The sequence below is a fragment of the Urocampus carinirostris genome, chromosome 11 (genome assembly GCF_059441175.1).
Source record: "Urocampus carinirostris isolate Australia breed hairy pipefish chromosome 11, RoL_Ucar_1.0, whole genome shotgun sequence".
Taxonomy (NCBI): Eukaryota; Metazoa; Chordata; class Actinopteri; order Syngnathiformes; family Syngnathidae; genus Urocampus; species Urocampus carinirostris.
Window position 1 is genome coordinate 12325436 of NC_142359.1, and position 27438 is coordinate 12352873.

General features: G+C 39.8%; 1 protein-coding gene across 7 annotated transcripts in view; it reads left to right on the top strand.

Moving 5' to 3' along the window:
* nrxn2b (neurexin 2b) overlaps nt 1-27438 on the top strand; it is a 631720-nt gene that overhangs the window by 111201 nt on the left and 493081 nt on the right. For 6 of the 7 annotated variants that reach the window (XM_088347971.1, XM_088347972.1, XM_088347965.1 and 3 more), the window contains exon 3: nt 26710-26730. The exons of the other annotated variant lie outside the window; for it this stretch is intronic. In XM_088347971.1, coding sequence (XP_088204097.1) covers nt 26710-26730 — 21 coding nt within the window. The remainder of the gene's footprint in view (nt 1-26709; nt 26731-27438) is intronic. 7 annotated transcript variants of the gene reach the window in all.

The following is a 27438-nucleotide window of genomic DNA, read 5'->3' on the forward strand; positions in this document are numbered from 1 at the left end:
CCCCTTCCGCTGGGGTGTTGAGGTCACGCTAGCAAGAATCGCTCTATGTGTTTGCAAAATGAAAACAAACTTGAAGCTTAACGGGAGACTGAACCACCGTCTGTCACTGGCCAAGTGACTGCTGCGAGATGGCCTGCTTTTTTGAGCGTATGAGTATTTTTGTCTGATATCGCAGCGGCCCGGCAATCAGGTAGAATACCACACAGGTGGGAAAATAACAGTCTGGACTTGGCAACTAAAAGAGGCCCTGTCTGAAACGACGCAAGAAAATAAGTGCACAAAGACAAACACAATTAGTTCCATGTAGTAATTACTGTGCCCATAATCTGCTGAATCAAGCATGTGCAGGAAGTGTTTAAAACGAGCCTTTGAGGGTCCAACACCAAAAATAAAATTGTAGAAGAATCAAATTGGACTGAATCAAACTTGAGAAATTGTAATACTTAAATGTTTGATTGCATTCATAGTCATGCTGTATGAGTGTTTGTTTCAGTCTTTTATATTTTCTTCATTTCGTCCCAGTGATGATTAAATATTTTAATGCAATTATTTGTTTTATCCACTTGACGACTCAATGCATCCACTTGTTTCATCATACAGTTACTAGATTTTTTTAAGTGGTGTTCTGTTTAACTGTTGGATGTCTCTTGCTTTGAGTTTTTTTAAGCCACCAGCAGGATTCGGTTCGGACAAAGGACAGGTTGATTGGGCGGCAGTGGCTCAGGAGGTAGAGCGCTTGTCTTGGGATCAAGAGATCGCAGTTCGAATCCCGGCTCCTCCGTGTTACATGTCGAAGTGTCCTTGGGTAAGACACTGAACCCCTAATACCCCCTAATAAGCAGGTTAGCGCCTTACATGGCCGCACGGCCGCTATTGGAAAATGTGAAGCACACTGTAAAGCGCTTTGGGAAGTCTTGACTTGAAAAGCGCTATATAAATGCAGATCATTTCATTTCATTTCAGTTGGTGCAAATCTGTGATCTTGGTAATTTCCCACTGACTTATGTTTTGTTTTTGTCATAGCTCGTCATGATCTGCCCTTCCAGTATATAAGTAATGGGCATCTGTTTTGATAGCGCACTTGTGAAACCATTACAGCCTTATTATGTTCTCACAAGCCCAGAATATTCAGTTTCATTTGTTGTTTTTCATTTTTATTGTAATTAAAAACTTCAACGGATTTGCTTTGCTCATGCATTTGTTTTACCCTTCGCGTCTCCAAAACTATGTGTAAAACAAGCAGGTGGAGGAACAAAAGTCTCTCATCCTTTAATATCAGGTATTACATTTTTACGTAGTAACCATACATTTACTTATTTATTATTCACATGCATTCAAGCATACTGTGGGACTCTTGGGTGCCAACAACTTTGAGTGGCCTCATCCTGTTTGACCGCTCCCTGTCTTGTCAAAAAGCCCTTTACGTTGTAATTAGCACATTTTTTTCTTCTTGTCGTTGTAGGTGTTGTGACAGTTGCTCAACTAGCTATTAAAATATACTGCTTCCCCTTAAACCGCCGTACGGCTGGACGTGTCGTCCGCGAAACAAGTTAATGTGATTCAAACGTTGTCAATAAAGTGGAATGAGAGCTGTGAAACAGTGCAATTGCAATATTGCCGCACTTCCTGCATGCATAAATCCAGGTTGAGTGTCTGTCTTTTTTGGTTCTGGATTGAACAAAAGCCTGTGGAAAAGTGTCAATTGCAATTGTTCTGTGTTGACCTATGTTTCTGCATCAAGTACATCACATAAAGATACATATCTAATTGGTACAGTATTAAAAAGATCATTTTGATCTATGACAAATTAAACAGTAAAATAACTTACAATGAATTATTTTCAGTATTTCGTTGCTAATGGAAAAAAGCTAATGGACTTCTTGTTCAACATTATCCATAGACAACAACATAATTATCAGGAATATTCAACTCCTACCATATCGAACTAAATCACAATCCTTCTATGTTGAACTGACTCAAACTACTGTAATCCCTTACTACTTTTTGCCATCTTATTTGTGGCCTCAACGCATCGCGGGTTAAGACAATACCGTAAATTGCAGACTATAGAGCGCACCTAAGCTATAAGCCGCACCCACCACATTTTAAGAGGAAAACCAATTTTATACTTACACAAGCCGCACCTGTATACAAGCCGCATGCGCCCACATATACACAAAATTAACCCAAACCAGACTTTTTTTTCGCCTTTTTACATTTCTCCAGATCTTCCCCCTGTCGTTTCCAGCGTCTCACCATCGATTCGTTTATGCCAAGTTTACGTGCAGTAGCTCTGTTTCCTTCTTTATCGGACTGCTCGATTGCTTTCAGCTTGAAAGCTGTGTCATGTGCCTTTCTTTTTGCATTCTGCATGATGAGGGTATGTTGACGCTAATTTAATTTATGCACAAGCCAAGAAGTTGCAGTCTTCCTCGGCGCATATATTCCACCGGTTAAATCTTACCTTTTATACTCGAGCGCCGTTAGAAAAATTACATAAATGGGCCGCAGGGTTGAAAGTTTGGGAAAAAAGTAGCAGCTTATAGTCCGGAATTTATGGTACTAATTAAAACAAAAAACAAAAAAAAACAACAACAACAAGAGTTGCGGGCGCATCTGTTGAAACCTCACGATGGGACACACATCCCAGAATTCACACAGGACAATAATCCCAGAATCCAGAGACGTCATGTTTCTGATTGGCTGCCCAGCATCCGCCATAACAAATCTAATACTGAGCATGCCCAATGAGCACTTTCAATTCTGACAGATGTTCCACAGTGCTGGCTTACATTATTTTTGGTTGTTCTCCTTTTCTTAAGTGCCTGTTACACCTTTGAACATGATTCGCTATAATAAAAAAGATGAAGCGTACATTTGTAAAATGGATGCAATATAAACTGTAGGAAGTGAAATATGTTGCGAAATTCTGGACTAATAAAATTGAAAAAACATTCTTCTGTGTTGATTTCGGACTGTCTCAAGAACAAAATAAGTCTACCTGCAAAAGTAAAATTGTTGTATGATTACCTTGTTCACAAATTTCACATCGGCGGAGGGGGCAGTAGCAGTTTTTGTCTGGTCCCTATTGACTGAAAAATGCTGGACTACCATACTTAATTTGTTCCAGCATTGTGTCCGTAACTCGAATTGCTTGTGTAACAAAATAAATCCCGATATGTAATAATTTTAAACTGATTGGCCTGTTCACAACCTCCCAGAAGAATCAAAGCCATCACTTAAAACACATCTTACTGATCACTAAAACACATTGAAATGGTAATTAAATATATTTAAAAAAAAGAAAAAGAAATGAGGTTGATAGCGTGATGATGCAGTCGCACCATAATTGTATGTGCTGTGCATAGGAAAAAGGCCGATCTTGTCTTTCAGCTCTAATCTGGATCATTTCTGTCACTGGTAGCAGCCAACGTCATCATAGATTGCGAATGTTTTCACAGTATTATACATAGTCTGTCTTGCTCTAAGTAGAGGCTGCATGGTTTATTATTGCTTAATAGGGGGGATCACAACCATTAGTATAGGGACCAATTGGCTGATGTTGATGGGTATGAGAGACTTAATGATCCGTACAAACTTACTATACACTTAAAATATACTGTAACAGTAAATTAATTTAAACACAACATTATTATACAGATTTTTTTTTTCTGTAGTAGTTTGCATGCACATACTGGACAAGCTGATGTTAAGGGTGAGCGATGACAAGCAGTAAGTGGTCTCGTGGTACCCTCTGGGACTGCTTGTAAAAAAAACGACAAACGGAATTATTGTGTTTAGAGGTGCTCGTATAAAGAGGTACCAATGTATTCCTCTTTCCAATTGGTCAGTCCATGGCCCTACCTATTAGAATAAGTATCCAATCTCAAACTGGAACATGATTTCCCCCTCTACTAGTTAAGTTTGGCTTCCGCGAAAGTTACCTGGAGAAGACAAGTTGGGGCTCAGGGGTAGAGTGCTTGTCTTGGGATCAAGAGATCGCAGTTCGAATCCCGGCTCCTCCGTGTTACATGTCGAAGTGTCCTTGGGTAGGACACTGAACCCCCTAATGCCCCCAATAAGCCTTACATGGCTGTACGGCCGCTATTGGTAAAAATGTGAAGCACACTGTAAAGCGCTTTGGGAAGTCTTGACTTGAAAAGCGCTATATAAATGCAGATCATTTCATTTCATAAGCGCTTTTTCAAACCAGGCTCAAAGCTTTGGTGGCTAAAACATTTTTGCATTAAACGCTTGACACTTCCTGACCTGCATATCAGAGACATCAAGATTCCTTTAGTGTGACAGGCCAGTCAAGTCCCTTCTGGTGTCTGTCTTCAAGGGCACTTTCTATTTATTTATTTATTTTTTTCCTACGACTTGGCAGCTCAGCAGCGACCAGTCAACTCTCACTGCGACACATCCATCGTTCATGTAACTGCTCCTTTAAGAAATCTGAGTGTGGGTGAGGAGGAGGCTTATATGCATCCTGGAGGGCCCGCCGTCAGCGAGGGCCGTCAAAACAAAAAGCGGAGTTCCTCTTGCACGTTTGGTGTCGCAGACAGGCGGAGTGAAAGGAAGCTATCATTTGATCCTTCTAAATTATTCACACCGGCTGAGGGGAAACGTGCAGAGGTAAAGTGAGGAAACACGGCACCGAGCGTGTCTTGTCTTCTCTCCATCACACTTGAGTAAAGTAATCCCTCGTTTTTTGTGGAGGTTGCGTTCCTCAAAGGACAGGCGATAGTCAAAATGTGCGAAGTGGAAACCTTTATTATTGAATGTATTCAACAAAAAACGTATTTACATGCTGAAGTATTTGTTTGGTAATTAAAAGTATAGTGCTTTATACAGGTTTTTTCTGGACTGGAACCATCCAAGAAATTCTAGACACGAGCTTGATCCGGGGACACCGTATATGTGTAATCATAAGGTGCATTGATTACCACTAAAGGATTAAGATGATTAAAATATTGATGTGAGGATTAAAAGAACGAAAATGGAATAACTGGAAAACTCAAACAATTATATTGTGTTATTTATCCATTGATATCAACATTACAACAACTGCAAAAATATATTCTGACATTCAATTATTTTGCCAAATAATGGATGCAATTTTCAAGAGGTGTCACGAGGAGGGTGAGGTGACCGGACCAGAACGGAGGCAGGAGGCAGGAAGGGAGAACTCAATTGCGTGACGATCAAAAACTTTTATTTACCAAAATAAAAGTTGTCCGAAACTCAGGGACAAGACAGAACAAACAGGCTTTAACAAAAAAGGTTTCTTCCAACTCAACTAAACAGGACAAGACATAACAGAACGGACAATGTGTAATGAGCCAGCACCCGCAAAACCCACAATCCAGCCTTAAATAGCAGACACGCAATTAGTTGAACTGCTTCAGCTGGTGCCCAGGGGGCAGGGCAGACCGGTCGACAAGGCGACCATGACAAGAGGTCACAGGTTTGATTCCCAGCTCCTCTGTGTTATATGTTGAAGTGTCCTTGGGCAAGACACTGATCCCTACTGCAGATAGTTGCCTTTCATGGCTGACACTGCTTTTGGTGTGTGAATGTGTATGTGTGAAGCAGATTGTTAAGCGCTTTGGCAAAAACGGTATATAAATGCAGACCATTTACATGTACTGTACAATTTAACTCAAACCTCCATAAAGAGAGTTGATTCAAATATTAGCATTACAAATAACAATTTTGACAGGGTTTTTTAAGGATTTTTGGGGGGCTTAATTTAATTTAATTTTACTTTATTTTATTGATTCATCTAATGCATGTATGTACCGTATGTATGAATGTATATGGGATTCAACTCAAAGATAAAGAGCCCTGGATAGTGAAGGGTAATAAAAAAATGGAAATGTAAAAAAGCTAAACTCAATTAAAATGGCATCTCACCTGTTGATGCTTTATAAATAATGTTGGCAACTGGTTCAGTGTGCCATTAATCAATGAGTTTAAGCAGTTCTACACCGCCACAGTTCCCCATCTTGCTTTCCCAGGGTAAACCACATAATGCAGCTGTCAAATCTTGCAGAAAGTCCTGAGAAGTTCACTTGGTTTCCCTCGCTGTGGTCCAAATGGTCCAATATTCTTCTTCTTTCGCTCGTCTGTATGTATGGCGTCTTCCCCTTGCTGCGCATCCTGCGGAAACGTCCTATTTGGCGACTCACTGACCCATCTGAACACTGTCCCTTTGCATGACGCCTACAGCCCATTTCACATTCACTCTTGCGAACGAGACCGGCGGGGAGGGAGAAAGAGTCGCTGCATCGTTAGAGCCCCCGTTCTGATTCCTTGCTTCTGAATTTCCTCCTTATGCTTGGCTGGCCGCTGTCTCGTTGAGAAGCTGTCTCCGCCTCCGTTGATGCTTTGCGAGTGATGCCCTCGCTTTAAGGGGCAACGGGGCGGCTTGGGGAACCCCAGACGTCAACTGTGGGGCACTTAAAGGTCGATAAAGCCTACGTTTCGAACAGTGTTGAGAACATTACTAAAAAAACAGTACAGTGGAACCTTGGTTCTCGACCATAATCCGTTCCAGAACCCTGTTCGAAAACCGATTTGTTCGATCGCCAAAATCAGTTTCCCCAATAAAAATAATGTAAATCGTTTTAATCCGTTCCAACCTCTGAATGTTTACCTTGAATGTTTAACGTAAACATAAAGCTAACCCAGGCTCACCGTACATTCGCTTTATCGAATCTAACGTACAAAAGATTACGCTAACATGAACGTGTAAAAATAAAAAAAATCAGGTCGTTTACAAGTCATTTAGCACCCGGGTCTCCACAACAAGTGGTGAGCCGTTCATCGGAAAGGGGGCTCCGTTCCAACACCCTGAATGTTGGGCTCCGTTCCAACACCCCTAAATGTTTAGCTTGAATGTTTAACGTAAACATAAAGCTAACCCAGGCTAATCGTACGTTTGCGATATCGTAATCTTCCGTACGAAAGATTACGTTAACATGAACGTGTAAAAATAAAAAAAAGGATTAAGAAAATAATTATAAATAGGATTTCTTACCTTTGTGGTGGTCAGGAGAAGGCGCTGTTATTTTGCTGTTATTTATTTCTTAAATGTAATAGTTGTACGCACTACTTTTTTTTTTTCACCTGTAGCAACTTTGCTGCTTACACAGACTTTCTTCGGATGCATAATTAGGGGCTAAAACACTTCGTACACCTATATTAAAAGCGAAAGAAAAACGAAGCACGTCCGCACGCGATAACAGTTGGTCACGAGAAGAACGATCCACACCCATACGCTGCTCAGCATCGCACCCTAGCGTACGCACTCACGCATTACCGGCGTTCGAACTCCCATTTTTTGACCGAACAGCGTAGCAAGAATTTCTCTAAATTTTTGGTCGGACTCCGATCTGTTCGAACTGAGAGGCGTTCGAAAACCGAGGTTCCACTGTATAAACATACCCACCCATTGGCAAATTAAGAGATGAATTTCACAACTTGTGTGATGCAGGATATTAGGCTGTCGGAGGACATTGCAATTCATTTTCTACATTTAATGAGTAACACAGTAACACTCCAGGTAGTAACAACAGTTGAGTTATCAGATTTTATTAATCACATGCCACAGTACTCATTACAGAGAAAAGTAATTGTGCCCCAGGACCGTTTTCCTTCGTAACGTGTTAGTCTCTACACTGGCCTCAAGTAGAGATTCTCAACCTCCGGGAAGTGATGGATACCTCCAATATGACCAGGGCTGTACTGCGGACATTGTGAGCGAAGCCAGTTCTGCCAATGACATAAATGTGAAAACAGTGAGGTCAACAAAGTGAGATTATTGCAAAACATGTGAATTGTGTTTTGCTGTTAAAAGGGAAAGTGTGTTTTGCTTGGCCCCTCATGGTAGGAAAATAAAATAATTCATGAAAAAAATATTATTTATTGAAATAAGAAGCGAACAGGCATGAAATATAATATAAATAATAGAGGATTAAAACGTTGTATTTAACATGAGTCTCATCCAGAGGGAGCTGACATGATTGTTTGATATTTTGCTTCTGCGGGTACCCGAAAACCAAAAACCTCATGAAAGGTTTTGCAAAAAATGATAAATCGGTGCGACAACAACACATCTAGTCTAGTATTGCACATTACACCTTCAAAGATACAGTCACCAGTTAAAACTGTCTACATTTTTTTATTGAGCAGTTTTTGTCTTCCGATTATTGGTGACCATAATAGAGGTATTCTATCTATTATCGACATGGTCATATTTATGAGACTGATCTCAGTTGACATTACAGCTACAAAACAAAAAATTGATTAGAATTTAATTAATACGTCAAACATTTTGCCGATGAATTGGGTAAAATAACTTCCATTGCAGTCCTTTTGTGTTACAAGAAACTATTACTTTTAAAATAACATAGGCGAAAAAATTAATCTGTAACACTTGCTTTGAGTCATAACCTGTCAGAAAATGTGCAAATAGATCATTATCACCTCCCAAAAGGTGTCAACTCTACCTTAAGCATGCATTTGGTTTAAAAAATTGTGGACCGATGATAGACTGATATGCTGATGCTTACATTTCCCACTTATTTTGAACTAATTTACAACGATCACAACTGAGTGCTCGCCTAAGATCCGATTGGACTCCGGACGGGAAATTCCACCCTGCGTAGAGAAAGGCGGAGACGATGCGAAGGAGGTGTCGGTGTCGATGAATAAATAAAAAGGTCACGCCGTTATTTCATAAAAGCTCATTAACTTTTATCCTCCGCCAAAGATGTTGGCGTAATTAGAATGATGGGGCCCAGCTAATGAAAGCGCAATAAACAGTTGTGGAGTGGAACAAAAAAATAATAACGCCTCCTTATTGGCAGCTGCCCTTTCAAGGTTTGGCTGAGGATAAGGATAGGATGAGTTGGGGCAATTATTTGGGTTACTTAGCTCAGTGATTGGCAACCACTGGGTTGAGCACCAGTACTGAGCCGTGGGTCATTTTGTACCGGACTGGACAGAAAGACAAAAATAATTTGCCTTATGATTTGCTTAAATTGTATCTGGGTATACACACTTTTTATACCCTAAATAAGAAATCTTACAGTCAAGGTGGCTTTATACTGAAGTTTCCAAATGTAACTGTAGTTGAACCTCCAGGAGTGATCTCCAGGAGTGAATCTCACTGTAATCGAGACACAACTGATCAATTGACAAATTTCCCAGACCACATTTTTTATAGCATTGGATCCAACCGAAGTCGATCCCAAATTGCGATGGTCACAGTGCCGAATCCGAACCGCTAGCCTGATCGGATCTTAGCCGTCAAAGAAAAAGGCATTTTTATCAAATCTTCGCATTAGTTTTACTCACAGGACTACATTGTATGACAGTTAATGGAGCATTATTGGAAAGAGTTCAGTCAAAACAACGTTGAACAGGTAAAAATAGTGTGATGATGCGATACAATCAAATGTCAAGTCATGTTTTTTTGTAGAGCCCTAAATATAAATAGGTGCTGGTTTAATGGCTGGGAATGCAGGCACTAGTGATAACACAGGGATAATGGGTATATAAATATTATTCAGGTAGTTACTGTTTTTATTCATAATGTTAATATTGGGCGGGACCTGACACTGTTGTCAGACTTTAAACCAGTCCGCGGTACTGAAAAGGGTGTGGAACACTGACCTAGCATATTTCAAGCCAATATTTGAGCGAGCGCTACTTAGGTCATAGCTAATTGGTTGGATTGTCCTCCTGGATGAAAGGCTCAGGACCTCGGACACATACTTATTGACGTGTTTCGAGGTTAGCTTTTAGTGTTTGCCACGTTGTGGAAGGTTGTAACGGGGCATAATGGGAAAAGCTACAGCCATAACAACATGAGTAAAAAGTGTGATGATGATATAAAATCCCTTTTCCTATGTCATCCAGACCTCCAGTTATTTAGTGATTGCACATTGGAATTGGTCTTATGATTAATATTTGTAAGAAATGAAACCGGTCCGTGGTACAGAAAATATTGCAGATCACTGATAAAGATTTCAAGCCCTGTTGAGTTTACCCAAGCCCTTTAAAGTTAAGAGTTGTGCTAGCGTTCTTTGGTCATCGCTAATTGGTTGCATTGTCCTGCTGGGTGAAAGGCCCAGGACCCTGGACACATGCGTATTGACGTAGTTCGAGGCTAGCTTTCAGTGTTTCCCACGTAGTGCAAGGTGGTAATGGGGCATTATTGGAAAAAATACCCCCTGAACAACATGAGTAAAAAGTGTGATGATGATCTAAACTGCCTTTAACTATGTCATCCGGACCTCTCGTGGTCTACTGATTACACAGCACAATTGGGCTTATAATTAACATTGGGCTGGACGGCGAAACTATAGTCAGAAATTAACCTGGTCAGTGATACAGAAAAGGTTGCCGATCACTGACACAGATTTCAATCCCTGTTCAGTTTACACAAAAGTGTTTAAGTTAAAAGTTGTGCTAGTGCTACTTTTGTCATAGCTTATTGGGTGGAACATCCTGCTGGGTGAAAGGCCCAGGACGCATGCATATAGACACGGTTCGGGGTTGGCTTTCAGTGTTTGCTGTTACACAGATGAACCTTGCCCATGAATGATGGATGATACCCAGTGATGCACTCGCAAAGAACCCTAATCAAGTAGAGGCAATCGAATCATCTCCCCGGCCCCCTGATCTTCGCATGTAGAGGTCACTTTGCAGGGTGCTGAAATCCGATAGCGCTAAGCGATAAGGCCGAGTTGATGCGCGGCATCGGGGCCCCAGTATTACAAGTGAGCGCTCTGGGCTCTGAAGACATTGTGGACTTTTGCCAGCCGACTTTATTTGTCTAACATGCATCCTCACACAGCCAATCTAGGTCAAAGACGAAGCCTCCTCTCATCTCTTTTCTTAGCTGGGAACTCCACGCAGACCTTTTCAAATGCAAGTATGCGGTAGCTCGCGGCCGTCTCGCCTGCTCCTCAGATCAATGCCGGAAACCTTTGAGAGCGTTTCTCGTGGTGGTGTTTGAAATCGAAACTGGTCCTGGAATAAATAAAACAGCTGTTTGTGTGGGTTGTGATGCAAGGACTGCACTCGACTCCCCGATCGGCGCATGTTTAATACAGAAAGTGCCAGTCATCCTGTGTGGCAGATGGACTGATTTTAATTGGCAGATAGCAGCAAAGAAAGCGTTCATCTGTCAACAAAACAACTGTTTGCGAGGCTGCTTTGTGACGTGACGTTGACTGGATGCTTACACTAGCATCAAACAGACGTTTTAAAAGTGTTCTTAGAAAAGCAAAAATCTATCAATCTCAACATTATCACTACGTTTATTTTTATAATTCAAATGTGAAAAATAATGTTGGCAGTCTGCTAATTCCAACAGAAGGAAGTCAGCTTGAGTTAAAAATGTGGAAGCTTGAGGAAAATATGAGCAGAACATCCAGGAAATGGATGAATAGGAGTTACCACCCAGCAAATATTACCCATGCTACACAAAGTTTAGCAGCAGGACAATTTAAATTGCCTTAACTATGGTTGCTAATGCTAACATGACTAACAAGCTATGTTTCCTTCCATTCTTAACATGCCAATTTTTAAAAGATAAAGAGTAGATTATTTGTTTTATCCTGACTGTAAGGCTCGTGATACAAATGAAATACATGACAAGCAAACAAGTGGTACTAATATGGGTCATCAGTGTCTTGGCTACAAATGCTAACCCCCTTACAATTCAGGACTCAATCTAATAATAAAAGAATAAAAAACACTCAAACACAACTTTATTGGAATCTAATTTATGTCTCTTGAAGACCTGATGCTGCACAACAAATACTGGTATTTTGCCAAAAACCTCAATCAAGGCATGGTCACACAGCCTTTCACGGGCGTATCGCAGCTGAATCACGGCCAGAAATTTCTGCCCGTGAAGCAGACGCGGTGGAAAATGTGCAAAATTGGCTAAACCCGCTGTTTACACGTGGATTGCCCGCGAAACACCTTATCGCCTTTGACCGTGCTTACACGCGGTACACACGCTAATGCACGTGATAACACCGCGATACAGGCACAGAACAAACGTGCTATGACCGTGCTCCACCCGCGATTACCCGCTAAAATTTCGCGTCCTACCCGCGTGTAACCACGTCTTGGCCGCGGCCGTAGCACGTCCAAGCACGTTCGTACCGCGTCTTTACCTAGTGTGTACCACGTGTGCCGCCCGCGGTTACCCGTGGTCTAAAGTTTTGAGCAGCTCAAAACTTTTTCGCACGGCCAACCGCGTGTGAATTTCTTACCGCGTGTAAAGCACTGCTGTATCTCGTCTGTATCGCGATCTCAAAGCGTCCAACAGCGTCTGCTTAACGGGCAGAAATTTCTGGCCGTGATTCAGCCTCGATACGCCCATGAAAGGCTGTGTGACCATGCCTTCAGGAAGTGCTCATTATGTCCATCATGATCAACTGGGAAATCACAATCATAGTTCTGGTCAATCACCGGTAAGTCTGGTTGAATGCAGCATGCCAGCTCATGCAGCGGTCAAAAACTGGAGATCATAAACTTTAGTAATATAAAAGGAAAACAAAAAAAACACAATTGCAATTTTAGGTATGGTTTTAATTATTTATTGTGATCCAATAAGTATTTGATGGCAAGGCGTTCAACTGAAATGTTATATATATTTTTTTTTGTATTGTAAAATGTCTGACGTTGGATATCATCAATATACTTTACAAATGCAAAAACACAATGTTAATTCAATTGAATAGTTAATTACATCAACATTACTATTTACAACATAAATCATATTTAACCCAATTGTTGGATACTGGGTATTTAGTTTTGTTTTCAATTAATCAAATTCCAGAAGTGCAGTTGAGTTTGCATGAAAAAATAATTGACTTGAATTGAATCATGCTGTTGGCACAATTGTACTATTGTGATTTGTACTTTTTAATTTGATTAAAAACATGTATTTACGCATGCATTGAGAAATGTTGTCAGTGTTCAATTACACACATAAGGAAGTTTTTTTTAAAGATAGACTGCCGTTTCTTCATTTGTTTTAGTTAGTCTCTGGAATTATAAAAGAATATACAAATAATCCTGAATACATACATGACTGAGTGAGTTGTCTTTTGTCTCTGTGCCCTGCGACTGTCTGGCAACCAGTTCAGGGTATTTTATAAAAAAAATCACGTTTATGTGATACTTGATGTATTTTTCTTATACATCAAAACAAAATTGTTTTTTGATGAATGAAGCGTTTGTTTTTTTTACCAGTAGGCGGTGCTAAATCACACATTGTCCCTTTACGGCTTTTCACCTGACAGGCCCCCTAGTCTGTTTGTTTTCCCGTTGCCAATTGGCTCCAATGTCATGAACTCAAACTGTCACCATCACGTCTTCTTCTTCTGTGATGCGTCTCGAAAAGGTCAGCGTGTCATCGTCACGCTCTTGGTGGACATGTCACACTTCCCTATCTCGTTCTTCATTAATTGTGTTGAAGCCGCTCACAAAAGGTTGCTTTTGTTTGGTCATGCTATAGTGGATAAAAGGTGGTTTAGGGACAGCTTTATTGAACAGTGTGAACAAAATAGGTATGGGGATTTTTGGGAGGGAAGTGTGTAGAGAATCTCACTACATTACTTATCGGGCTCAATTTGTCCAATATACTTAACTCATTAGGTGCCATAGCGTAGAAATGTGTTTTCAGAAGGGTTGTCCCTGAGTGGCAAAACATAAAAAAAACATAGATATATTATAAATATTAGAAATATAGGGATGATTTCACTATGGACAATCACCATTAGATGGCAGCATGGCTTTGATCAGATCTTTGTCCACGCATCGAGGGAACCCTACTTCCTAGTTTACGTGCACGTCCGTAGAAACGCGGTTGCCTTGGTGACCTAAATTGTGTAATCGTGTTACCAGAAACTAGCGCTGAAATAAGTTCATTGTCTTCTTTGAAGGGGGATGACCTCATGTGCAGTCCCTTCTCAAGGTTTCTTCATTTTCCTCATGTTAAGGTTTTTAAGTTTTTCCTTGCCCTCATGTAGGTTTTAGATCAGGGGATGGTGTAATAATAGTCTATGGTTTGCAATAATATGTGGTCTGTGCAGTCCTTTGAGACTGCTTGTGGTCAAGGGCTATACAAATACACATGCCTTGACTTGACTTATTTTTGCAATACATGCTCAGAGGTATCACAAATGCAAAATAAAAGTTCTTCCAGAAATGCATCTTTACACAAAAAGCCGTTTTTCTCAGAAATGTTCTTGAAAACAAAAAAAAAGAAAGGAAGAAAGCTCGTGAGTTTGTCCATTTTGTCTGAGTTCTGACTGGATTTCACTCACACCTTTGCCAAAATCACTGTTAGCCGCATTAGCAAGTAGCACTTCTTTGGTGGCTATATCTTTGCTTTATCTGCTAGTATTCATTAAGCAACTAGTGTTAAACAACTTAGCCTCCAATACTAGTGTCCCTGGGCTTAACTAATTATTCTAGCATTGTTGATAGAGTTGATAGTTGCTAATGCTTCTGTATTAGCAATAATTAAACAGTGAATAAATGAACCCTTTTGAGAAAGTAGTTTTATATACTGTACAAGTTCAGAATTGGGAGTTAAAATGTAACAGGAAATGGTCAAACATATGATTAAGATTGGCAATTACATTTTTGTTAAAATTAAGATTAAAATTTGGTTTGGAGCATAAAGCTGTCAAGTGGACAGTGTGTTATTGCCTACCTTGAATATGATGATGTCTGTTCATCATTTTAGCACACTTCGCTTAATATGGAAAGGCACTGATAGTTAAAGTATGGTAAAAAAACAGACAAAGTTACCATGCGTCGGAATAGGCACATGTCTTTAGATAGCTGACTATTATTAATTGTTCGTCCACCAATGAACTCAGTTTGTCTGGCTCGTTCCTGAAACTTAACTTTTGACAAAAATACAAAGAACAAAATCCAGGTTAAAATGAAATGTCATACTTTTCCGCTCAGAGTACAACGACATTAAAATAACATCCTTGGGCCCCTTCAGTCAAATTCAGTCCATTTAATTGTTTTTGGCCAGAAGCTTAAAGAACAAAGCTTTTGCAGACAACTCCGGGCAGACCCACTGGTAGTCGGCAACATTTAGCAGTCTTAAAAAGAAATAACAGCATGGGAACACGTTGTATTATTTTGTTGCAGAAGTTGGGAGTTAATTTTTGCCGCATCAAATGAAAGACGTTCTTTCCAGCACATTGTTTGGCTCGAAACGCTCAAGCAAAACAAATCAATGAGCCCGGGATGAAAACAAAACAATAATTCCTCTCGCTCGTCTCCCCGAGGTTTTTGTTTGCTCCTGTCAATGTTTTACCAACAAATCCATCACAAAGCTGCTTGGTGCACTTTGCTGCAGCGCTATTTTTCAAATCATAGGTTGACCTGCTCAACACCTCCCTGACCACTTTCAGCCGGTCGCATTAGCTGCTCTTGACCTTGCATCTGTAATCGCCTGTCAGATGTGTGAGCGTTATAATCCCAGCTCCCTTAATAGGTTTGCGAGCAGAAGTACTGACACGGAAATCAGGCGTTTACAGCAGCTTACTAGGACATCACAGCATCAGCAGATCGTTCTGAAAAAAAAAAAAAAAAAGAAACAGCTCTGTGAGCGTGTGAAAACGGACATTGTTTTGTCGCCGCTGCCCGACGGGCACAAGTGACAGCTTTTTATGTTTACAACGGGCGCTTTTGCCGATTGCGTCCTGAGACGGCCTGAATAAAGAAACACAGATGTGGGTAGGCAGGTCAAGTTATGTTTATAATGATAACCAAATGTCTTTGAGGTGCTACAAAGACCAAACTTGCAACATCCCCTGATCTGCAACCTACAATAGGGTAGGTAAAAACTCAAAACCTCAGCATGAGGAAGGGACGAAGCCTTGAGAGGGGGCCACACATCAGGTAATCCCCTTCCAGGATAGACCAGGTTGCAACAGCTGTTACAATGGCATCAACAGACGATACACAGACATCATCATATCCGATGAAGGCAATAACACAATGTCCACATGACCGCTTCCTGCTCCAAAATCTTTACCAAGACAGGTTTCAGATAATGCTGTACGTCCAGTCTGAGTGCAGGTACGAATGTTTGAAATAACCAGGCTTATCTTTGTCCCTACGGGACAAATAGACAAGAGTATCACTCATTAGCTATAGAATATACAGGTACCTTAAGTATCGATCCAAACACTTCCACTGCGGTTGCAGTTCAAATCTCAGAGGGTAGAGAATTTCACAGAACTCGGGCCTGAATGGAGAACTCTATTGAACTTGCATATGTCTTTTTTGGTTTTGGAATCAGTAGTAGACCAGCGTTTTCAGAGCAAAGTATCTTCCTTGTCTTGTATTTCTCCTCAACAATGGAGACTGGTTCGATGCTAACTCAATTGTGGGGCGGTCAATAATTGTCACTAAATCTACCCCTTTAGTCTTTAGCTTTTCTCAACTCGTTCCGAGTGAATGGGAGCTTTTGTGCACAGCTTGGCGGCCCACAAAAGGCAATTTACGAGGTGGGAATCGACAGACGTCTCCTAGTCCAAAAATACGCCAAATAAACAGAGCCCAGAAGAGTGAGAGGGGAGATCAAAAGATTTGTCAGGCCCTCCATTTTTTTTCTCCTCTTTTTATTGTTTGTCTTTGCCCCTGCCTGGATGGAGACGGCTGTTGATCTTCTTGTTGGCTTATCTTCACAACAAATTGCTTGACACGTAGCCATGCCCAAGCAACAGGACTCAATCAAATTTGTTTGAGGGGCTTGTTTGTCCGTGTCAGACCGAGGACCTTATTGATTATGATAGATTCATAGCCCAGAGCACCTACGAAATGCTTCTTCTAGGCTGCCAAGCCCTAGCTTTGATTCTCAAACAAAGCACATCCTAAAAGAATGCATCATGAAGTGTATCTTAGGTAGATTAAAGTGCTACTACATCATTATACTCTGGCAATTGTACTAGCAGTGCTTTGATATTATACCATTTTAATACTTGATGCAGTAGTCTTACCATTCAACCGTTTTCACTGAATTGTATTTTACTTGTCATGTTATGTCTTTAAGTGTTTCTTTAAAGTTCCAGTGTTTCTCCATCTGGGTGGCCACCACACTGAAACTGAAAGTTATTGTTTGTTACTGATTAGCGCAAAGAGCTAATCAAGTTCTATATGCTCATAGTTTTTGTTGTACTTGAAGTAAGTTTTAATAAAAGCCAAGTGTATTTATGTATTTTTGTGTTAAGTTTTGAAATACTGCTTTTCCTAAACTTAGGTATGCTGTCACCAACCTTTTTTGAAGCTGAAAGTTACTTTTTTTTACTGGTTAGCGCAAAGAGCCACAAGTTCTATCTGCGTTTCTAAAATAACGTATCATGTTTTCACTATGTCATTACTATGTTAAAACAATGTTGTAATTATTAGAATCCGGGCTAAAATAGACGGTCAACCACGAAGAACAGCTGCCACGTTGAAAAACAGTGAGTGACTTAAAAAAAATATTTTGGAATAATTGATGGTGTTATTAAATACATTGATGGGATCAATAATTTCTCATGCCGGTCAGAAATCTACTTTCCTTGGAAAATCACAATGACCCATCACTACTTTCAAATCAGTCCACAGGCTACACAGGTGATGTAATGGAGCTACCTGGTGCCCATGATGTTGAAGGAATGCTTGTTTGAACAAAAAGCTTTTTGCTAAAGGATGTGACTTTCTTTTGGTGATCTGTTGAATCCATCTTGACTAAAATCAAAAAAATAGTTGCTTTTATTAACATTATCATTAGCGGACTTGCAAAGGATCATTAGAGAGCCTTTCTTGGAGGTCACCAGAACATGCTTCCTTGAAGCAACAGTGGAAGGTTGGTTGTTTACCAGGAACGCATTAAGCAAATGGGACCACATGTAAAAGTGCCTCATTAGCATTTTGACAGATGCTAAAAATGACATGTTTTTCTTTTTTTGTGTGTGGACATCAAACTGTTACCCCTGACCTTGGGCTGTGTGTCGCAGCTCTAATGACAAGGAACAGGCTTGCGGTGGCCTGAAACTCCATTATGGCGCCCTTGAAATATCTGGATGTCCCTGTTTGTCGGCTGTGCCGGGCCATTAAGCAGTAGCCAGGCCAAAGTAATGTGACAGGCTGCAGATTCTTTACATTTCTCATGCTCTTGCCTCAAACTTTCAATGATCATACTCACATCTCAACTGTCTTCCACCCAGATTCTGCAAAGATGGGACACACCGTAACCGGCAGGTGCCACATTTCCGAAGCAATGCACCACTATCATAGTTAAACTGCCGGACTGCCATTTCTTTACGTTCCTCTTTTCATCTCTTATGCACAAATATTGTAATCTTTATTAGTTGTAACGTCAGCACAAGTGAGCTGCACTTGTATGTCCTTAACCCCTTAATATTCTGTCTCTCAGACTCTTGAGAAGCAAATATGACACTTTGCGATGTCACCAGTTCCTGAAATGTCATGCCACATGTTATTGAGAAGCTTACTCTTGGAATTCCATTTCAAAATGTACTCATAACAGAAACATCACAATCAGTCAGAAACAAGATACCCAGAAAGTATAAAGCTGGTCTAACTCACCCAAAAAGTGCTGTAGTATTTCACCTATGAAACAATTCTTCATAAACATAGTCTGGTTACATTCACGAGAGTCCAGTGAATCTAACTGTGTAAAATATTTACCTCAAAACAGATGCCAGTGCCGACAGGTTAAAGAAAAACTAAAAATCCGCCTTAAAACATTCCTGCATCATTTGACGATTCTTGTTGAAAACTGCCCGATTCGCTCCATTATTTCCTTTCAAAAGTAAACAATTTGTAAAATCCTTTTCTATATTCCTGTTAGCTTCTGACATTTTATCTGACTCCATTCCAGACCAATTGCAAGCCTTTTTTTCACGGCTCTTAGCCTGCCGTTAGCCTATGAGGGCCTGTATTTAAGAAAATAGACATGACCTACTTATAAAAATCTTTAGCCAGTAGTGACCGATTCAAATGATGATTGACAGATTACTTAGCCAATGAATATCCTGACATAAATGTCTGCAATTGCATAAAGTGTTTTCAAGTGTGGACAATCACTGATTTAAATCTGGAAAGATAATTCAAATATGTACAACTATTTCACAATGTCTAACAAATGGCCAAAGTCAAATACTTTGCAGAGGTCTTAGAGCTGTAAATGGGTCTAGAAACTCCCATAACATACCTTTTGGAAATATATGAAAAATACAAGGTCTAGTATTTAAGATTGTGATACAATTTTACCAGGGACCAGGTAAGGCTTCATTACATTTTCTCAGCTATTTTCCAACTAAGATGTTCATGGTACACTCTTCTGCAGGCATGATATTGCAAACAATTCAGGCGACTTCTGAGGGGTTAAGTATTTGAGTTATAAGCAAGAAAATCCATGTTCCAAACTTTTTGTCCACCAGGGTTCAGAGGGTTACTTTAAAAATGTAATATTATACAGTTATTAGTTACCTTTTAGAAACATACAATGAGGAACATATTCTGGGTCCTATAAACTTGCAGTAATATGATTTGATAAGTTTCAATTACTTTTGGATCAATCTAATACCTAATACTATAATAAAACACAAAATTAACATAGTATAAATAAAACCATTTTTTTCTCTAAGACAAATTAACATTGTAACCTTGAAAAAAGAACTTGAGGGATCACAGATCAGGTACCGGTAGTTGCTTTTAAACCTACAAAATTGCTTTACCTTTAACTATGGAATATACTTTTCAAGCAAAATTAAAGCATTCCCTTTCACATGACACACAAGGTATGCTCATTTTTTCTTTTGCTCTCGTATTAGCAACCAAATATTGTATTAAACACACCAAGTGTTACTTTATACATTCCCCAAAAACTCTGGGATGTATGATGTTCAAGTTTTATTTGTTTCAAATAGGCATGCCAAACCTCAATATTGCAGTTAAGTACTCTGTCAAGGTTAAAACTTGATATTGTATCAGAATGAAGAAAATAACACACTCTGAGTTGTACATTTAGGTTTTTTTATAGCCCTTCCACCGGAAGCACGTGCTTCCAGAATCAGCTCAGGAAAAAAATCACGCTCCGCCTATGGCTAGAGGCTAATTTATTTGAAAACACAAGAATGAAACAACACATCCGGTTGGAGGATAAAATAAACCATGTGCTTGTAAAAGGCATTCTGATAGGACAATTTCTTTGGTTACATGGTGTGATATACACTGCTGGCCAATAGAGGGGACTCTAACCTATCAATAAACATTGAATTAATACAGTACACTCTTGCACTAGGGCGCAAGCTAACATAATAATATACATCGAAGGTTGCACCCTTTAACCCAGATACATAGTTAGCAATGATAGTCTTCCTTTGTCTACCCTTATACTCCTATATTTCTTTGGTTCCTTGGAGTTAGATTAGCAAAATGATTTATGTGATAGGCTAGCATGAGGAGTTTTGGACACCACTGTAATTCATTGTGTGATAAGCAGAAAGTTATTTTTAAAGGATAAGCTAGCATGCAGGGTACCCTGGGAAACTGTTAGTGGCCTTTCAAGTCTTAGCTTTTCAATGAAAAACACCTTGTTGATGTCTGGGAACTTATTATTTTGACCTTGAAGGTGCGTGCCTCTGAGAACAATCCAAATTCGTAAAACCACACACTTATTTTAGTATAAAGATATACGGGTATAAAAATATAAGAGTATAAGGGTAAATAAACGCATAAGAGTATAATAGCATAAAAAAGTATAAGAGTATTAACGGTATATTTAGTCTATAATTTCCCTTCCATAGTCTAAGTAAAACATTCTCACAATATAACAATAAAGCGATCATATAGTGATTTTGAACACCAATTAACTCTAAAATACAAACAGAAGACAATCATATTCATTCATTGTACCTAAACACACTTGTGTGCAACTGAGCTGTCCTCAGGAAACTGCAGATTCTCGCCAATTCAACAAAATGGCTGCTCCATTTGAGGAGAAATGCAATATAGACAACAATAAAAGTAATTTTACCTACAACGCAATGTGACAAACCTGTAATCAGTACAATCTGTGCAACAGTGTGTTTAGGCTTCATCTCTCTCTTTATTGTGTCTGTGATTAAACTGATGATGGTCAGCGCAATATGAACATGTTTATAAATACTCACAAATTTAACTGTAATCCTGCATAGTAAATTTTATTTTTACTAAAGTTACCTCTAATTTAATTACCGTATTTTCCGCACTATAAGGCGCACCTAAAAGTCTTATTTTTTTTCAAAAGCTGACCATGCGCCTTATAATACAGTGCGCCTTATATATGGATCAATATTAAGTCGCAAAGCCTTGCAACTAATGCAAGCAGCCGCCGACTAGATTCTCCCCCGAACGCGGAGTAGTCCGCGTTGTATGCTGGGATTTATATACCAGCGTTTCATTGGCTAACCAATGTGTCAATCATCATTTGAATCGATCACTAATGGCTAAAGTTATTCAGAGGTAAAGGGGGCGGATCCTTTTTATCATTTACAGGCTTGCATAGGCTAAAGGGGCAAAACAAACCCTGCAATTGGCTGAAAAAGATGTGTCAATCATCAGTTGAATCGATCACTATTGGCTAAAGTTATTCAGAGGTAAAGGGGGCGGATCCTTTTTATCGTTTACAGGCTCGCATAGGCTAAAGGGACAAAACAAAGCCTGCAATTGGTCGAAAAAGATGAATGTGAATGGCATGTTGGGTAGAACTACGGCATAGAGGAAACATGTTTTACCATTCTGTATTTGTAAGTATTTTACTCTCCTGGATTTACTACACTCACGGATATAAAAGGACCATGGTTGCACATTATTATTGAACGCAACGACTTCGGTGAGCTACTCCGGCTATATATTTTCCCAGTATCTTGTTTCAGAGTGATCTCGATGTTTGTGTGATGGGTCTTTTCTTAAATTAAACTCAATTCCAAGTGTTTATTGTCATAAGCACAGTAAAGTTGCGAGCGAAAAAGAAAATAGAAACTAAGGAATGGTTGGCATTTCTTGAATCCCAAGACTTTAAACCTTCAGAATGATATTTGGAATGAAGCATTTGAGTGACATCGTACGGACACCGCATCCGCACGTGTCTACGACACGTATTTGCTTCTTTGCAAGCTTTCGGAATGTTAAGGGGGTAATAAGTTTGACTGAACTATCTGACTGTTGTGTCGACGTTCCCATTGTAGCCCCTTATAATCCGGTGCACTCTATGTATGGAAGATATAGGACCAAAAACTATTTTTTGGGGGTGCGCCCTATAACCCGGTGCGCCCTATAGTGCGGAAAATACGGTACATCTTTTTTTCTGTTACTGTAACGGAATACAATATCTTTTTTTTATACCATAATTACGTAACACTGTTACATGTATTCTGGTACTAACCAACCATGTTGTTCACTGACAGACATTTGGACAAATGTATTAGGTGGAAGATCTCAGAGAGGATTTGAGAGGAAAAGGACAAAATAACATGATCCCTATTTCGGTCAAATTTCAATTGCAGGTCACTTGAAAAAGAGCTCAGTTGAGATAGCTTTTATTAAAATGTATAACAAGGAGAATTAATTTAGTATCTTAAATCTGATTGTAACTAAGCTCAGCAAATGTCAACGGAGGGAAAAGCAAAGGATTATCAGGAATTGGAATCAATTTAAAGATGATTACCTTTGGCCCCATCGGGTTCATTCTAGTTTCAAAACAATCAGGGACAGAACATGCACTTTGATGTCAAGGTTAGCTATTCTTAAAAAAATCTAAATCTTTCACTATCCACACATACACCCACATTCATTCACTGCCACCTGGCCGGCAGTTCCCCACCTGAGGGGGAATTCATTCAGTGGAAATGATGCCTTCATTTTATCATCGGAGAATACTTCTTTCAACATTTTATTAAATCCAGTTTGATCTTTTTGCACATCGCTGCTCGCCGCACTGTCTGTTATCAGCCTGTTGCCTGCCACCAATCTCCTGACACCCGTTCTTTGGCATTTATTTGGTTTTCTGTGCTTGTTCTTGTCTTTTGTTTATTTTCTTTTTTTATTGTCCACGCACCACTGGTCAGTCTGTTTGAAATATAAGCACTAACAGTCCTATTTAGACTACCCTAAATTCCGGAATATAGAGCGCACTTGATTATAAGCCGCACCCACCACATTTTAAGAGGAAAACCGATTGTGTACTTACACTAGCCGCACTTGTATATAAGCCGCATGCGCCCACATTAAAAGACCGGGCTTTAAGTCCCGCGATTGAAACTGAATTTTGGTTTGGTTTGAACGTCCTTCTTTAAAGTACACAGTCCAAAAATCACAGCCGGCAAATTGAATGGAAAATGATACCGGTATTTAAGGTTTGATGCACCCCTGCAGAGTCCGGGTCCCGTTGAAAGGAATCCAAGGAAAAAAGTGTATATTTCCAAAGGTAAGGGTGGGAAAAATATATATCCACTATTGTCCGCCGTGTCCACAAACACTCATCTTTACCGGTCCCCACTTCCCATCACCCCGCGTTTGTTACGCCCCTTCTTTTTAATTGGCCCGTGCAAGACACATCAGAATAAGTGTCACAAATAAATACATTACAAAAATATACAGTTGCAAATTATAACAATTATACATGGTTACACATATTTACAAAGAAAGATGGTACACCAAGAGAGTTTTCAAAGCTTTAATAATAATAATATAACTTTCATCCCAAACGGTGCCTAACAGGGCAGTTAATGGTAGCAACACGCTCGCAACACAGTAAACGGGTCTGTTAAAAAAACATACCATACTTGTAAAAATCACGGTAAACCGTCCTATTCTTCCTCCTTAGAACTGAAGCCATTAAAGTCGTCTTCCTCAGTGTCGGAAAGAAACGGAGTCATACAGACGTCGTCCCACGCTCCCGCAGCCGGACTCTGTGCCCTCCTCTCCGTCAGGCAGCAGACCGGCTTTTCGGAACCCGTTGGTGATGGTGGATTTTTTTATGCTGCCCCACACTGTCAGGATCCACTGGCAGACTTGCGAAAAAGTTGCCTTTCGCATGCAGCCAGTTTTAGTGAAGTTGCAGTCTTCCTCGGCGCATATATTCCACCGGTCTAAATCTTACCTTTTGTACTCGAGCGCCGTTGGCGACCGTTAGAAAAATTACATAAATTGGCCGCATCACTGAATAAGCCACAGGGTTGAAAGTATGTGGATATAGTCCGGAATTTACGGTATTCCTCTAATGTATTTCAGCCTAAAAACCGACACAACCGAGAGAACCAATGGGGCCATTTACAGAAGCTATCCTTCATCCGTCACCTCTAATGGTCACAGAACATGACAAAGTTCTCCCTAGAGATCAGGAACTGTCGAAAGCCACCTGTCAATCACTGTCAACTCCATTGCTAGCTTACTGTAGGACAACAAAAGGCTTACCTTAGAACTTGACACAGAAACGATCAATGTTCAGGTAAAAATATGCCATATCATTTTCGTGGTGTAGACCATGACATAAAAAAGTACCTTCATCTCATACTACCGCCTGCGCGATCGTCTTCGTTTGACCCCACACGGCGCCCGGTTCCTTTCATCCTGAATTTCCCTTTCGCAGTGATCCAAATCAGTCAGTTTATTTTTTTATTTTTCTCTTTATCTGGAGTAAAGAATCTTCACTGTGAAGGCCCATTTGTCTGCTGCAGGTTTTTCTTTTCTGTTCCCTTTGTCGTCAAGATTTAATGTGAAATCTGCAAAGGCCGTCTCTCACGGATTAACTTTTTGCAGAAACAAGTTTTTGACAGTGTGATGGAGTTCAGGACAAAGCTTATGTTTGATAAAAATAAATTGTCTTTCCTAACAAGTCTAAAATGATAACAATTGGTCTTTTTTTCTTGCCTTTGCTGATAACAAAATCAAATGACACAAACTTTCCTTGACATGTACTGTACTGCATCTTCTGCTGCCCTATTTATGACAGTATCTTGTGTAGAGATCATTCTATACTTGTCTTTCTATTTTTACACCGATTTATTAAAAAAGGGGATTTTCTTGAAGTGTTCATCTTTGACTATCTCTTTTTAGATTTTTTTTGAAACAATGGCTCAACTTTAAGTTAGTTGATACCAGTCTTGGTAGATGCACAGTTTGTAAGCGCACAAAGCTTGCAGAGCTTCAGGCAATGTTGAATCCTTTCTAATAGCATACACCTCCAGGATGAGGGTAATGCTCGGTGAAGAGAACTCCGACTGTCAGCGGAATTTTTGCAGTGATATTCCTCCTCAGGCGAGTTTTATACAAGTATTCTCACTTGTGTTTAGAGGCCAGGAGTGCCAATTACCTTGATCCAACGTGAAGTGATATAGATTACGCATGTTGTTCCCTTTGACACATATGTCATGACTTAAAAGAGAGATTTAGCTCTTTAGCTAGTTTGGCTTCTAACTCTTGAGTTGGAAACTCATCCAACATGTAATCTATCTTGAATTAGCGCTCCTATTGCTAGGTGGCTAGTTAGTATAGCTGCACATTTCTGCATTCAAACTCAAGTCAAGTTTCATTTACCTGTACAAGATAGCCCTTTATTACAAAATGTATCAAAGGACTGCACAAGCCACAGTTAAACTATGAAGCAAATATGAGAGCAGGGCGATTTAGGCTAGGTATTTTACCCTTCTAAGACTTGAAATCATTTTCATTTCGGACTAGATTTGGCTCATGAGTTGTTTAAGATGCTAATCGGAACTAATTTCAAATGGGTTTTTTTCTGGCTAGTGTTTTTTTAACCAGTTGTTTCTTTGTTTTTACCACATGAAACATGTAAGTCCTCTGAAATGTAAATGGTAAATGGTAAATGGTCTGCATTTATTCAGCGCTTTTCAAGTCAATGAAGACCTCCCAAAGCGCTTTAAAATGTGCTTCACAGTGTGCTTCATACTTACCCATTCACACTCACACACTCACACACCAATAGCGGCCATGCAGCCATGCAAGGCGCCGACCTGCTTATTGGGGGCATTAGGGATTCAGTGTTTTGCCCAAGGACACTTCGACCTATAACACGGAGGAGCTGGGAATCGAACCTCTCTTGATCCCAAGATGAGCCCCCTGAAATGAAGACTTTTCTTAGCTGGATGGCTAACTCTTCATTTTAAACTCGTGAAAACAGTAAATAATCCCAAATAAATGATGAACTGGCTGACTGGCTATTTCAGCCGTTTTCTACATTCTAACCATTAGCATTTAACCTGTTTTCAGTTATGACAAACCTTCGTTGTTTTAGCTGCTAGGTTTTTGTTTTGGTTTTAACCCCACTAAAAAGGTGATTCATCTGACATGAATACTCATTTCAGCTAGCTTGTTGTCTTATCCTATAGTTTTTTTTTTTAATCAAATGAAAAATGTAACACATCGGAAATGAAAGTTAATCTTAGCTGCCTAGCTATTTTAGCTGCTCGCATGCAGTATTTGTTTTAAAAATGCAACTGACCTGAAATGAAAGCTAATCTTGGTACTTTTCTTACTTGAACTGCTAATTTTTGATAACTTTGTGAAATATACAACTAACCCGTCAATCTTTTTGTGTCTCCTCTTTGCTCCCTTTTTGGATCCTTCCCAAAGCTGAGGAGTACGCCGTCGAAGGTAAGACTAGCGCTGGCATCCTTAAGCGTGTGGTACAGTAGCTAGCTTAATAGAGATTGATAGCTTATGCTCTTTGCATTGTAATGGTGGACTGCGGTTTGAGGTGACTTCCAGGGGGCCAAAATTGATTGTGTCACATGTGGCAACTTCCCAGCCACTACAGTTATTTTCCTTGTTCATTTTTTCTCCTTCCAAGATTTACCTTTTGATTCTGTTTTACTGGCCTATATATTGTGCATTTCTTGGCAGTGGAAATCGGTTTGTGTCGCTTGTCCTTCCAGTGAACGGACAGTCTCCTAAACAATACGATCACATCAATAATATATGATTTCTGTGCATAAGTGCCAACAAACCTTTAAACACACTTATGATTCCTGTTGAGTCGTGGATGATGGATTACTTGCCAAATTGTGTAATACCATTTCTGGTCTTTGCAGAACTGTTTGTGTTTTTCCATATTCAATATGGATAAACAAGTTAGTAATTTCCTTTTTATTTGAATGCTGGTCGGTAGTTTACAGTAGATTTCTCATGCAGACGGGGGACAATATCCGGTAATGATAACATTGTGTGTAATTGTTGTGTAAGAAAGCGTGTACTGTAGCTTGACCCTGTAAGTACTCTTTTACACATTTTTGTTCACGCCAATAGAAAAAAAAGTCCGATTACATTGCATATACTTTGTACAACTGGAGAAGTAAGCAAATG